Raw genomic sequence first — 13,909 nt, forward strand, 5'->3', positions numbered from 1 at the left:
TATATGTATGTATGTATGTATGTATATATATATATATATATATATATATATATATATATATATATATATATATATATATATATATGTATGTATGCGTGTATATATATATACATACATACATACATACATACATATATACATACATGCTTACATATATACATATATATACACATACATACACACACACACATACATACATACATATATATATGTATATACATATACATATATATATATATATATATATATATATATATATATATATATATACACATACATACATTATATATATGTATGTATATGTGTATGTATGTGTATATATACATATATATACATGCATACAAGTACGTATGCACGTACACACATACATACACATATATATGTATATACATATATATATATATATATATATATACACACACACATACATACATATATATATATATATATATATATATATATATATATATATATACATACATACATACTTACACATATATATATATAATTATAAAAAAATAAATTAATAAATACAATTAAAAAATAAAAATTCAAAGCAAAAATTTATTTTGAGTTTGAATTTTAGTCAATGAAAAAAAACAGCATTAGACTTGATGTGAAAGTTTTTTTTTTTTTTACACATTTTATGTAAGGCTGTCGATTTAAAATGTTAATTCAGTGTGATGTTCATTGATAACGAAATAAACAGTAAGGCCTACAGTATACTGACTTCTAACTACAGTGTATACTGAAGCCACCTTTTGTATTGTCTAATCAAATCTTTACTTATCTGCCATAATACTGTAATGTCTTTGAATTATCAGAATTATATATATATATATATATACACACACATACTGGTGGCCAGTATATATACCATATATTTGGAATAATGTACAGATTTTGCTCTTATGGAAAGAAACTGGTACTTTTATTCACAAAAGTGGCATTCAACTGATCACAATGTATAGTCAGGACATTAATAATGTGAAAATAACAAAATTAAAATAACAAATTCCTGAAATTAATAACCAAAAAATGTTCAGAACTTCTTAAACTACTTCAAAGAGTTCTCATCAAAAAACGTGCAGCAATGACAGCTTTGCAGATCCTTGACATTCTAGCTGTCAGTTTGTCCAGATACTCAGGAGACATTTCACCCCACACTTCCTGTAGCACTTGCCATAGATGTGGCTGTCTTGTCGGGCACTTCTCACGCACCTTACAGTCTAGCTGATCCCACAAAAGCTCAATGGGGTTAAGATCCATAACACTCTTTTCCAGTTATCTGTTGTCCAATGTCTGTGTTTCTTTGCCCACTCTAACCTTTTCTTTGTGTTTTTCTGTTTCAAAAGTGGCTTTTTCTTTGCAATTCTTCTCATAAGGCCTGCACCCCTGAGTCTTCTCTTTACTGTTGTACATGAAACTGGTGTTGAGCGGGTAGAATTCAATGAAGCTGTCAGCTGAGGACATGTGAGGCGTCTATTTCTCAAACTAGAGACTCTGATGTACTTATCCTCTTGTTTAGTTGTACATTTGGCCTTCCACATCTCTTTCTGTCTATTTTTGACCTAATATTGACCTTAAGACATGCCAGTCTATTGCATAATGTGGCAACTCAAAAACAAACACAAAAACAATGTTAAGCTTCATTTAACGAACCAAATAGCTTTCAACTGTGTTTGATATAATGGCAAGTGATTTTCTAGTACCAAATTAGCAATTTAGTATGATTACTCAAGGATAAGGTGTTGGAGTGATGGCTGCTGGACATTTTTACATCAGTAATGTCCTGACTATCCTTTGTGATCAATAGAATGCCACTTTGGTGAATTAAAGTACCAATTTCCTCCCAAAACAGCAAAATCTGTACATTATTCCAAACTTTTGGCTGCCAGTGTATATAGATAATATATAATATACATACATAATATAGCTATAATATTTTTTAATTATCTTTATTTGGAGACCTTTATCAGAAAACATTAATATGGGATTAATTGTGATTATTTTTATTTAATCGAAATATCATGTAATTAATTCAATTAAAAAATACTTTGTGTCGTTTGGTTGCTTCAGACTGGTCTTTAACGGCACAGGAATCAGGACATGTCTTGCGTTTCAAATTCTCATGTGTCACGTCAATATTAATTTTCCGGATGTCTCCACTGGACTTTTCATACTTTTCATAAATTATGACAATTGTAGACTTTTGGATCATTTCAGATCATATCAGATTCAGGCCTTTAATTGCACAGTAATTCAAATATTATTATATAATATGTTAATATATTATATTGTGTTTGAAATCTTCACACATGAACCCCAGATTTGAGTCATTAAGGGCACTTAAAGAGCAAAGCTGTGTTAGACAGCTGACACAAAACATCCAGTACCACAAAACCAACTTGTGTACCACCAAAATACTCTTCTTTCAATGTTAAAAAGTTATTTTCAAAGGCTGGTGTGGTAGCTTTTCATTCACATTATGTGAACTTAAGACATGTTGGCGTTGGCTTGCGGCTTTGTACATTGCAATAAACTTTTAAATATTTTCTCAGAGAATTTAGTTACTACATTTACAAATTCTACAGTGAAAGTATCTTTCGAGCTAATGGTCCACCAACTTCATATGTGCCAATACAACCCTTGAACATTCCAATCCTGTCGCTACACACACAAGTCAAATATTTATTTCATGTCAGCATTACTTTATATTGTTAATATATGTAATTTTGAAAGTGTATAGAGTTTTAAGCTCAAATAATGTTGGGATGGGTGTGAACCTTGTCCGCTCTGTTGGAGGAGTTTGTTGAGGTCAAGCGAGGAGGCTCGGGAGTGAGTTTTCTGGGGTCGGGGAGGAGGGGTGGGCGGTTCCTCCACCTTTTTCATGGCATCATCTATAGAGGTGCTGGAATACGACCTGTGGGTCACAAACACACTGCTGTGGTACCAGTTTACAGTATCAAAGAAACAGTAACACCATGGTTCTTTGATATATAGCCTACCATGGAATTAAATGGTTATTATATTCAAGTACAATGAAATTTACATTTTGCTTTAAAGTATTTCAAACCATATATTGGTATCCCATAATACATGACTAAAGAAACTATGGTACTACCGTTAAATCAATAAGCAATGGCAGTACCATCAGGGGCGTCATGCAGCTGTCCTAAAATCCAAGTTAATATACAATGGTACTTTTTTGCAAGTGAAGTTATGCAAGTAGATAATATACTGTATGTGTTCATATACAGTCAAATGTACCCAAAGGGAGCTGTAAGGGAGAGTTTTACCTGGGCCGTGTTCTTGACTTCATATTTGCATCAAGCTCTTGTGGAGAATCTGAAACACAACATTCATTTGTACGTAATGTTGAGCACAGTGACCACAGTAAAAGTAGTGTACTGCTGCAATAAAACATTAAGACTGTATATAAAATCCAGGTTATTTTTGTCTAAAACCAAACAACAGCAGACAAAGCCGTCAGACTGCATGCAAGAAGTCTTCATATGACAGTAACACCAGAAAATTAAACAACTATTCTTCATTTATTTACCTGTCGTCTACAAGAGCACAAAGCCACAGGCAGCTTGAGAAAGATTATGAAGTTGTAAGAACATCCTGAATTGGACTGTGTTCTCTTGCCAGAAAAAAGACTTTACCTCTCAAGAGAAACACTGCATCGTAAGACTAAAACATCAAAAGCTCGGCATAACATCAATACTATCCCAACAATAACATTCGAAACGAGACTTAAACACCTACAGCTGCGGCTGAGAACATATTCCAATTCCTATCAGCTGTATCTGTTTAAAAAGTTACTTTTGAGCATAATTCTTTATAGCCGTAAGTTAGATTTATATATAAAATATATACTTGTCTCTTGCGCATAAAATATTATGTCAAATGTAGGGAAAAACGTGACAAGACACAAAGATGAGCTAACTGTAATGAGCTAGCTGCTGTAAAAGGTGAATACACTGAAGAGTCACTGACTGAACTCTCTAAAACTGCTGGTACCGTTTACTAGCACATATTTGTGGGCAGATTCGGTGCTCTTGTTTGCGTTAAGACCAAATACCGATCCAAGTTGAGTAATATAGCCGCAAGGGGCATGTAGCAACTCATAATGTAATAACTGCACATAATGTAAAAAGTATTACATTACTGATGTATTAAAATGTTCCTAATGTAATAATTATCTCAAAACGTAATAAAATCTTGAGCTCATAATGTAATAATTTTTTTTCGCATAACGTAAAAGGTTGTTGTATAAATTTTTTTTTTTTACGATTATTCACTTATTACAACAAAACTAAATTTGTATTTTAAACTACATGTGGTCATATGAACGATCAGTAAGTAACGCTCATGAGTCTCATGAGCCGTAAGCAGAAATAACAGTTCTTGGTTTATTTGGAGTGAGTCAATTAATTCAGTCAGCTCCAACTTATTCATAAGTCTCTTTGATTCACTAAAAAGAACGGGCTCATAGATTTGCTGCTAACTAGGGATGTCCCGATCAGTGTACTGTTGGCGTGAGAGCTTCGGTCCCCGGATCAGTGTACTGTTGACGCGAGAACTGTAGACTGGATCGTCTTCATACGTTGTTAAAACGGTAATACAATCAAGTCATAAACATTTTTCCAGTATGTTTATGTTACACACCGCAAAAGAACATTACTTCTTTTGATTTCATGATCAGATTTACATAGTTTGAAAGCTGAGACTTGTTTTTATAAAAAAAAAAAAAAAAAAAAAAGAAAACGTAAAAAACATAAAACAGTCCAAATTTAAAAGTCTCAGCTTTTTAATTCTAAACTTTTTCCACTCCAAGCCATTGTCGAAATATAATCATTTAAAAGATGTCTGTCATAAATATTTGTTTTTGAAAAAAAGGACTCTAAATTACAAACAATTTTTAGACATTTGACAGAATTATGAGATTTATTCAAACATACATGAAATAATTTATAGAGATCATCAATCACAAACTCGAGCTTTTTGGCCAGCATATTCGATGGATGATTGCAGTACTTAATAACATACTAACATTTATTTACCTGAGTTGCATTTCAACATACAATATTCTTTTTCTTTGAATATAAGGTTGGACTGTTATAGTGTTTGAAGATGTAAAGAAGGTGATTATTCTGTACAAAAGTTTTTCACAGTATATTTCTTGTTTTTCATGAGCATTCCCAGAAATGTTGTAGCCTGTTGCATCCTAAATTTGTGGATTTATTTGTGTTTGACTGGTGGTTGGTTGAACTGTCCCAGTGTTATTTATTTATTTATTATATCATTTTTTAAAGTTACTGGTTTTAAAAAGGGATTTTTTTTTTCTCATGCAATAAGAAGTTGTGCTACTCACTAACAACTCTTGGAAATTTGTACTGAAATCTAATATTTATATATACAGTGGTGTGAAAAAGTGTTTGCCCCCTTCCTGATTTCTTATTTTTTTGCATGTTTGTCACACTTAAATGTTTCAGATCATCAAACAAGTTTAAATATTAGTCAAAGATAACACAAGTAAACACAAAATGCAGTTTTTAAATGAGGGTTGTTATTATTAAGGGAAAACAAAATCCAAACCTACATGGCCCTGTGTGAAAAAGTGTTTGCCCCACCTGTTAAAACATAACTTAACTGTGGTTTATCACACCTGAGTTCAATTTCTCTAGCCACACCCAGGCCTGATTACTGCCACACCTGTTCTCAATCAAGAAATCACTTAAATAGGACCTGCCTGACAAAGTGAAGTAGACCAAAAGATCTTCAAAAGCTAGACATCATGCCGAGATCCAAAGAAATTCAGGAACAAATGAGAAAGAAAATAATTGAGATCTATCACTCTGGAAAAGATTATAAAGCCTTTTCTAAAGCTTTGGGACTCCAGAGAACCACAGTGAGAGCCATTATCCACAAATGGTGAAAACATGGAACAGTGGTGAACCTTCCCAGGAGTGGCCGGCTGACCAAAATTATATATATGCACACACATACTGTATATACTGTGGGTTATTTTTTTTTACAACGTAGGCTTTATTTTGTACACAGTGTTGTTATCGCACACTATTTGTCATTTATGTATACCTTTTCATTGTCAAATTGAAAAGCATTTAATATCCTCTTTTAACTGAAGACTACAAGTGTCTTTGGCTTATGGATATATATTAGAAGTAATGTACAGTAGTAGTAGTAATAATAATAATAATAAAATGCATGCAATATTTAAATCTGGTACATTTCATGGGTAGTTTAAGACTAGATTTAGTAAATGTACTGTACATTTGGTTACTGGAATACCAATGTTTTTATGCCTTAAAAAGGATACTATTGTTTTGTTTGAAAATTATATCAATATGATGCAATTATTACATTTTAATTTAAATGTTTTTGGTGAGTTCATAATGTAATAAATTTCTCATAATGTAAAAACTGTTATTACATTATGAGCTCAAGATTTTATTACGGTTTGAGAAAACGATTACAATATGAACATTTTATTACATTAACAATGTAATATTTATTACATTATGTGCAGTTATTACAGTATGAGGTGCTACAGGGCAATTATCAGGGCCTAAGCTGTTCGGAAAAGTGGAGCACATGGCCAAAATTGCTCTAGTACTCTAGTTACTCTGTAGGTACGGTGTTTACAGGCTTACAAGGATTAGCGAAAATGCACACTTCTGATTTCATTTCCGTCCACCATTTTTCCACAAAATATAGTTTTTTAAACTCCTCCTAGACCGTTGGTCCGATTTGCACAAATAAGTTTGATTGGTCAAATCGTTTAGAAGATTTTTGGGGCGTGGCCCAAATTCACTCATCAAACTATTTGTTCTGAATGAATATGACAGATCAGAATTCTTTCAGTAACCTTTGTCAAGAGTGCCTCTGGATGATACATGCAACATTTTGCGAATCGGAAAAATGGTCTAGGAGGAGTTTGAGAAAGTAGGTGTGTTGGAAAACTCAAATTGATGGAAAGATTTTAGAGAGGGTAATTAAATCAGAGATATACATTTTGACTTTGACTTTTTTTTAAAACCCTTTAAAAATTCTGCTTTTCTTAACGCAACAACACAACTTTTTAAAAAACATAATAAATGTGATATCCTAAAGTGTATAGTTTTAGTTCTGTTACATGGGTGGGGTGTGGAGAATTTTGGAACCTAAAAAATTGGTCGCAGACTATGCTGACAGCCCCTGACCTATCCGATCAGGCACCGGAGTCATATCAAATTTGATTCTCGGTTCTGCAAACTCTGGGTGAAAAATCATTTCATAAGATCCACCTTGGAAGCAGAGAGCATGTCTACATTGCATTAAAACTGAAGTAATAAAGTAGGAGAAAGCTGGATTATTTGTGAACGTCCAGGGATTTGGGCACTTCAATAAATATGAGCTGTTATTGGATCAGAACTTGGACTGTATGAAATATTAGAACAAAAGGTCAGCGGTGTGGATATAACTGGCTTTGTGTCCACACCCAGAGGCGCTGAGGGGTTATATTCCATAACATATCACACCCATCAGAAGAGAAAATAACAAACAGGCCTTGTTGGTTATGTTACGCTCTCTAAATATCTACATTTGGTCCAATCTGATAACAACATGTCCAGGTTTGCAGAGAAGATCATGTTCCAGATGAGACATTAGACAGTTTCTTTATGCCATGCATTTTATTCATTCATTTTTAGAAAATACCATTAATTACAAAAAGTCATGTCAAAAGCCAATGTGTAGGCTATCTTTAACTACACAGTGTCATATCAACAGGCGGTTCTTTGATTTAAGTCTCGACGAGCCTTAAGTGCTCGTAACACATTACCAGTTCTTGGTTCATTTCAAGTTGGACATGATGTAATGATTCACTAAAAAGAACAGGCTGATATGAGTCATTTGTTCGGGAGGTAGCACTGTGTTTTTGTTGTGGTGTTTTGTGGTGTAGATTCAAAAGAACCAACTCGTTAAAATAATTCGTTCAGGAATCTCACTGCACTAGTTGCGCTGTATGTTTCAAGCTGTAGAATCAAAAGAACTGACTCATAAGAGTCATTCGTTCAAGAAACGGACTTCACTGGTTGCACTGCACTGTCGATTCAAAAGAACCAACTCATAGAGCCATTTGTGAACCAGACTACACTGATTGCACCATACTGTATGTTTTGTGCTGTAGATTCAAAAGAATCTTTTTATAGAGCCATTTGTTCGGGAATCAGATTACCCTGATAAGGCTGTATGTTTCACGTTGTAGATTCAAAAGAACTGGCTCATAAGAGTCATTTGTTTGGGAGATAGTGTCCTATGTTTTGCAGTGTAGATTCAAAAGAACTGACTCATAAGAATCATTCGTTTGGGAATTGGGCTACACACTGGTCACGTCAGATGTTTCGCTGTGGGTTAAAAAGAACCAGCTCATAAGAGTCACTCATTCAGGAATTAAGCTACACTGGTTTTGCTGCATGTTTCATGCAGTAGATTCAAAAGAACTTGCTCATAAGAGTCATTCTTTCACGATTTGGGCGACACTGGTTACGCTGCATGTTTCATGCCGTAGATTCAAAAGAACTGGCTCATAAGAGTCATTCGTTTGGGAATCAGGCTACATGTTTTGCTCTGTAGATTCAAAAGAACCTGCTAATAAGAGTAATTTGTTCTGGAGATAGCGTTGTATGTTTTGCGGTGTAGATTCAAAAGAACTGGCTCATAAGACTCATCCGTTTGGGAATCAGGCTACATGTTTTGCTCTGTACATTCAAAAGAACTGGTTAATAAGAGTCATTTGTTCTGGAGATAGCGCTGTATGTTTTGCGGTGTAGGTTCAAAAGAACTGGCTCATAAGAGTCATTCGTTCGGGAACAGGACTCCACGCTGTTTCTGATTAAGAACAGGTTCTCGGTTCCCAACCCTATTCTACAGAGAATGTTAAAGGTAAAAAGGTCATATTTACCCTTTTTTAACTGCACCCTTAAAGGAGTAGTTCACCCCAAAATGAAAATTCTGTCAAACAGTAGTGTTTCAAACAGTATGACTTTCTATCTTCCGTGGAACATAGAAGCAGATGTTTAGCAGAATGTTCCTGCTGTCCGCTTTGCATTCAATTAGAGTAAAAGGAGACTCGGGCTGTCAAGTTCTAAAAATGACCCAAAAAAAGCACCATAAAAGGACCATAAAAGTGCTTGTGCACTGTATTCAGAGTTTTCTGAAGCCGTTCGATAGCTTTATGTGAGGAACAGATCAAAATGTAAGCCGTTATTGACATAAAATCATATTGACATCAAATCTACATGCGACAACAAATTTCAGTTGCGGTACTGCAAATTAATTACATTTTCGGTCTGTTCCTCACACAAAGCTATCGTATGACTTCAGATGACTTGGAATATAGAACACAAGTCATAAAGACTACTGTTATGGTATTTTATTGGTACTTTTTTGTCATTTTTGGAGCTCGACAGCTTAAGTCTGTCCTTATCCACTTTGACTGTATGTAAACGAGCAGCTAGAACATCTCCTTTTGTGTTCCACAGAAGATTTATTACCCAAATAAAAAAATAAAAATTTTTTTTTTTTTTTATGTAATAACATTTATTTATTTATCTAAATGTACTACTTAAATTCCTGCTCTCTTCCCTCATCAAACAGGTTTGGAATCAGTAAATGATGACATAATTTTCATTTCTGGGTGAACTGTTCCTTTAAAACTACACAGCCTTGAAAGTACTGGTAAATTAGCGGCTTTGCTTGAATCAGTAGAGGTCAGGGGTGTGTACTGTAGTTCAATGCGTCACCTGGTTTTAAAGTGCTGAATTGCTGTATTGGCTTCTCTTGAGGATCTGGATGTCTCTTTGGACTGAATTCTGCTGACACAGCACAAGAAGTACATGAAGAATAGCCAAAAAAGACAGTTGAAATAAGAATATCAATATGTAGAGTTCATAAGAGATGTTACTTCTCAAACCACTGCTATCAATATTTGCTTTAAAAGTGTGCTTGTGCGATTTCTTTCTCAAATAAATGCTACTTGATATTCTGTTATCTAATTCAGTGATATTCATACATTTTTAAATACTTCTTGCCACTTTATGAAACATCACGTTGCATATTTCTATTCCTTAAATCCTGTTTATAGCGCTCACTGACATCTGACTCTAAATTTATTACCCGAATTCCCACTCTCTTCTCTCGTGTCATGTTTAGAAGTGGACACACCTGGTAAAGGGGTCATCTGAAGGTCAACAGAACTCATTTCCTGTTTGGGAAAATGAAAAGCATGTTCATGTTTAGTCTGCAATAACTGCACAGGTTGAGACTTACTAACTTGTACTGGTTGGATCTGTGGATTACGGAGATCTCATTTCAAACTCATTAGCACCCTCTGTCTTCAGTCAAAGACACAAGCCCAAAGAAAAACAAAGAAAGCATCCAGAAGGCAGAAAGAACATTGTGATCTTGGCATGAATGTTAAATGAAGGTTTGCTTACCAGTTGACTGGCTTTAGGCGTCATATTGTCATCAAAGACAATCAGCGGTTGAGTCACCTGCAAAATGAGCACATTTACAGTTCGGTTCAAACTTGTTGGTCTTAACCGAGATGAGAAACCTCTTTCACACATCCTGGGATTGCGTTATACCACATATTCATTTTAATGAGCGAGAAGTGAATTTGTAAAAACTGGACAATTTATTGTGTTGAAGTTCCTCATTTTGTGCAATTTTTCAGCTAAAACTGCTTGACACATACTTTTAAAAACGTTTCATTTAAAGTTGGTAAAAAAATATAAATATATACAAAATAGAATTGTATAGTGTTTTAACAAAATTTAATTAATAAAACTTTAAATATTTTTTTTTTGTTTTTTTTTTTGTACATTTATTTATGATTACTCAATTTACTTTGATGTCATTTGGTTGTGAATTTACACACTTAATTTATGAGCAAAATCAGAATATCGCAAAAACATTTTGTGAATAAAGCAGCGTTTCCATCCCATGTGTTTAAGAAAACAAAATGGTCACTTCTGGGAAAAATGGTGCAAAATGGAAATGTATAAATTCTATAGGAATATATTCACTATCGCAGTTTATGAACATGTCTTTTTATATAGAATAAAAAATGTATCCACCTCAAGTAAGCATATGAGTGTTTTATGTGCATTTTGGAGAGTTTATTCGCATCTTGGTGTTTCCATCCAGCATTTTTTATGCAATATTCAAAAATTTGCATAGATATATGTGGATGGAAACCCAGCTTATGTTTAAGTGGCAACACTTTACAATAAGATTATTTTTGTTAAAGGGATAGTTCATCCAAATATTACAATTCTCTCATGATTTACTCACTCTCCTGGCATCCCAGATGTGTACCACTTTTCTTCTGCAGAACACAAATTAAGATTTTTGAAAGAATATTTTAGCTCTGTAGGTCCTCACAATGGAAGTGAATGGGTGCCAAAATGTTGAAGCTTCCATGTGTTCAGACACGATATAATAAGTGTGGGTGAGAAACAGATCAATATTTAAGTCATTTTTATTACAAATTATCCTCTCTGCCCAGTAGGGGGCGATATGCATTAAGACTGTGAATCACCAAAAACAGAAGTAGAAGAATTGGAAAGTGAAGTGGAGACTGACTGAGCAGGGAGGAGAATTTATAGTAAAAAAAATGACTTAATATTGATCTGTTTCTCATCTACACCTATCATATCACTTCAGAAGACATGGATTTAACCACTGGAGTCGTCTGCAGTACTTTTATGTTGCCCTTATGTGGATTTTGGAGCTTCAGAATGGTGCCACCCATTCACTTGCATTGTGTGAACCTACAGAGCTGAAATATTCTTCTAAAAATCTTTATTGTGTTCAGCAGATGAAAGAAAGTCATACATATCTGGGATGGCATGAGGGTGAGTAAATGATAAGATAATTTTAATTTCTGGGTTAACTATTCCTTTAACATTAGTGAATGGATTGTTATCATGAACTAACAATGGGCAATATTTTAAACAGCATTTATTAATGTTGGTTAATGCCACATTACAAAGATAAATAATACATGTTCAAATTAGGGGTCGACAAATATATCGCAGAGGCCAATAAATTGGCAGATATTTGGCATTTTTTAATTATCGCATCGGCTGATAAATGTACCCATTTGGCAGATTAGTTTTGTGACAGTGTCAAGAATCATCTGTGAAGTAGCTGACACATGTAAATGACCAATCACAGTTCGTTTTGATGTAACATGCTAATGTATTCCTATAATAACAGACCGTCATGCAACAAAGTCTAATTTAAAATTAACTATTTTAAATGTTATTATAAAATGCAGTGTTAAAATATTATGCTGCATGATAGTTAATTAAATTAACTATTTTTAGCAATTTTATATACATGCCATTTACAATACATGACATTAAATTGTGTGATATATAGACACACTGGCGGCCAAAAGTTTGGAATAATGTACAGATTTTGCTCTTATGGAAAGAAATTGGTACTTTTATTCAAGTGGCATTCAACTGATCACAATGTATAGTCAGGACATTAATAACGTGAAAAATTACTATTACAATTTGAAAAAAAATGTTCAGAACTTCTTAAACTAGTTCAAAGAGTTCTCATCAAAAAATCCTCCACGTGCAGCAATGACAGCTTTGCAGATCCTTGTTATTCTAGCTGTCAGTTTGTCCAGATACTCAGGTGACATTTCACCCCACGCTTCCTGTAGCACTTGCCATAGATGTGGCTGTCTTGTCGGGCACTTCTCACGCACCTTACAGTCTAGCTGATCCCACAAAAGCTCAATGGGGTTAAGATCCATAACACTCTTTTCCAATTATCTGTTGTCCAATGTCTGTGTTTCTTTGCCCACTCTAACCTTTTCTTTTTGTTTTTCTGTTTCAAAAGTGTCTTTTTCTTTGCAATTCTTCCCATAAGACCTGCACCCCTGAGTCTTCTCTTTACTGTTGTACATGAAACTGGTGTTGAGCGGGTAGAATTCAATGAAGCTGTCAGCTGAGGACATGTGAGGCGTCTATTTCTCAAACTAGAGACTCTGATGTACTTATCTCCTTGTTTAGTTGTACATCTGGCCTTCCACATCTCTTTCTGTCTATTTTTGACCTAATATTGACCTTAAGACATGCCAGTCTATTGCATACTGTGGCAACTCAAAAACAAACACAAAGACAATGTTAAGCTTCATTCAATGAACCAAATAGCTTTCAACTGTGTTTGATATAATGGCAAGTGATTTTCTAGTACCAAATTAGCAATTTAGTATGATTACTGATTAAGGTGTTGGAAATGGGGCCTGTCTAGATTTGATAAAAATGACTTTTTTCAATTAGTGATGGTGCTGTTTCTTACATCAGTAATGTCCTGACTATACTTTGTGATCAGTTGAATGCCACTTTGGTGAATTAAAGTACCAATTTCCTTCAGAAACAGCAAAATCTGTACATTTTTCCAAACTTTTGGCCACCAGTGAATATCTGCATTATATCGGCCACCCTGCTCTCTAGATTGTCTGCATCAACCATTAAAAAGCATGTATGGGTCGACCAGTAGTTTGAATACTCTAGCTGCTTTGTGTGTCTGTAAATGTCATACCTCAGATGGTGGCACTGTAACCACACCCTGTTTCACATAACACGGTCTAAGTGTGAGTGGGAGTGTTTCAGGAAGAGGGTAGCCGTTCTTACGAGCCACAATCAGATGAAACGCAATGCAGAACTCTGGAAAAGTGAGGGCGCCATCTCTGTCTACATCACTCAACTCCCTGAAAGATATAAGACAGAAAGAGAACATCTGGACCATTGAGTACTAAGGATCTTAACATATGACAAAGATAAACATTTATGTAAAATTAAATATCTGCTAATAC

The 13,909-nt window shown here is 34.3% G+C and overlaps 1 protein-coding gene across 9 annotated transcripts in view; it reads right to left on the bottom strand.

Annotated features, from left to right (window-relative positions):
- LOC127418760 (ralBP1-associated Eps domain-containing protein 2-like) overlaps positions 1 to 13,909 on the bottom strand; it is a 63,798-nt gene that overhangs the window by 14,265 nt on the left and 35,624 nt on the right. For 5 of the 9 annotated variants that reach the window (XR_007893542.1, XM_051659554.1, XM_051659553.1 and 2 more), the window contains 6 exons: positions 13,636 to 13,804; positions 10,506 to 10,562; positions 10,186 to 10,273; positions 9,813 to 9,884; positions 3,300 to 3,348; positions 2,787 to 2,923 (listed from right to left, as the gene is read on the bottom strand). Coding sequence is in view for 8 of the 9 variants with exons in the window: in XM_051659554.1 (XP_051515514.1) it covers positions 2,787 to 2,923; positions 3,300 to 3,348; positions 9,813 to 9,884; positions 10,186 to 10,273; positions 10,506 to 10,562; positions 13,636 to 13,804 (572 nt within the window). In the remaining variant the exon portion in view is untranslated. The remainder of the gene's footprint in view (positions 1 to 2,786; positions 2,924 to 3,299; positions 3,349 to 9,812; positions 9,885 to 10,185; positions 10,274 to 10,505; positions 10,563 to 13,635; positions 13,805 to 13,909) is intronic. The other 4 variants (XM_051659555.1, XM_051659549.1, XM_051659551.1 and 1 more) reach the window with 3 other exon arrangements.

The sequence above is a fragment of the Myxocyprinus asiaticus genome, chromosome 28, assembly GCF_019703515.2.
Source record: "Myxocyprinus asiaticus isolate MX2 ecotype Aquarium Trade chromosome 28, UBuf_Myxa_2, whole genome shotgun sequence".
Taxonomy (NCBI): domain Eukaryota; kingdom Metazoa; phylum Chordata; class Actinopteri; order Cypriniformes; family Catostomidae; genus Myxocyprinus; species Myxocyprinus asiaticus.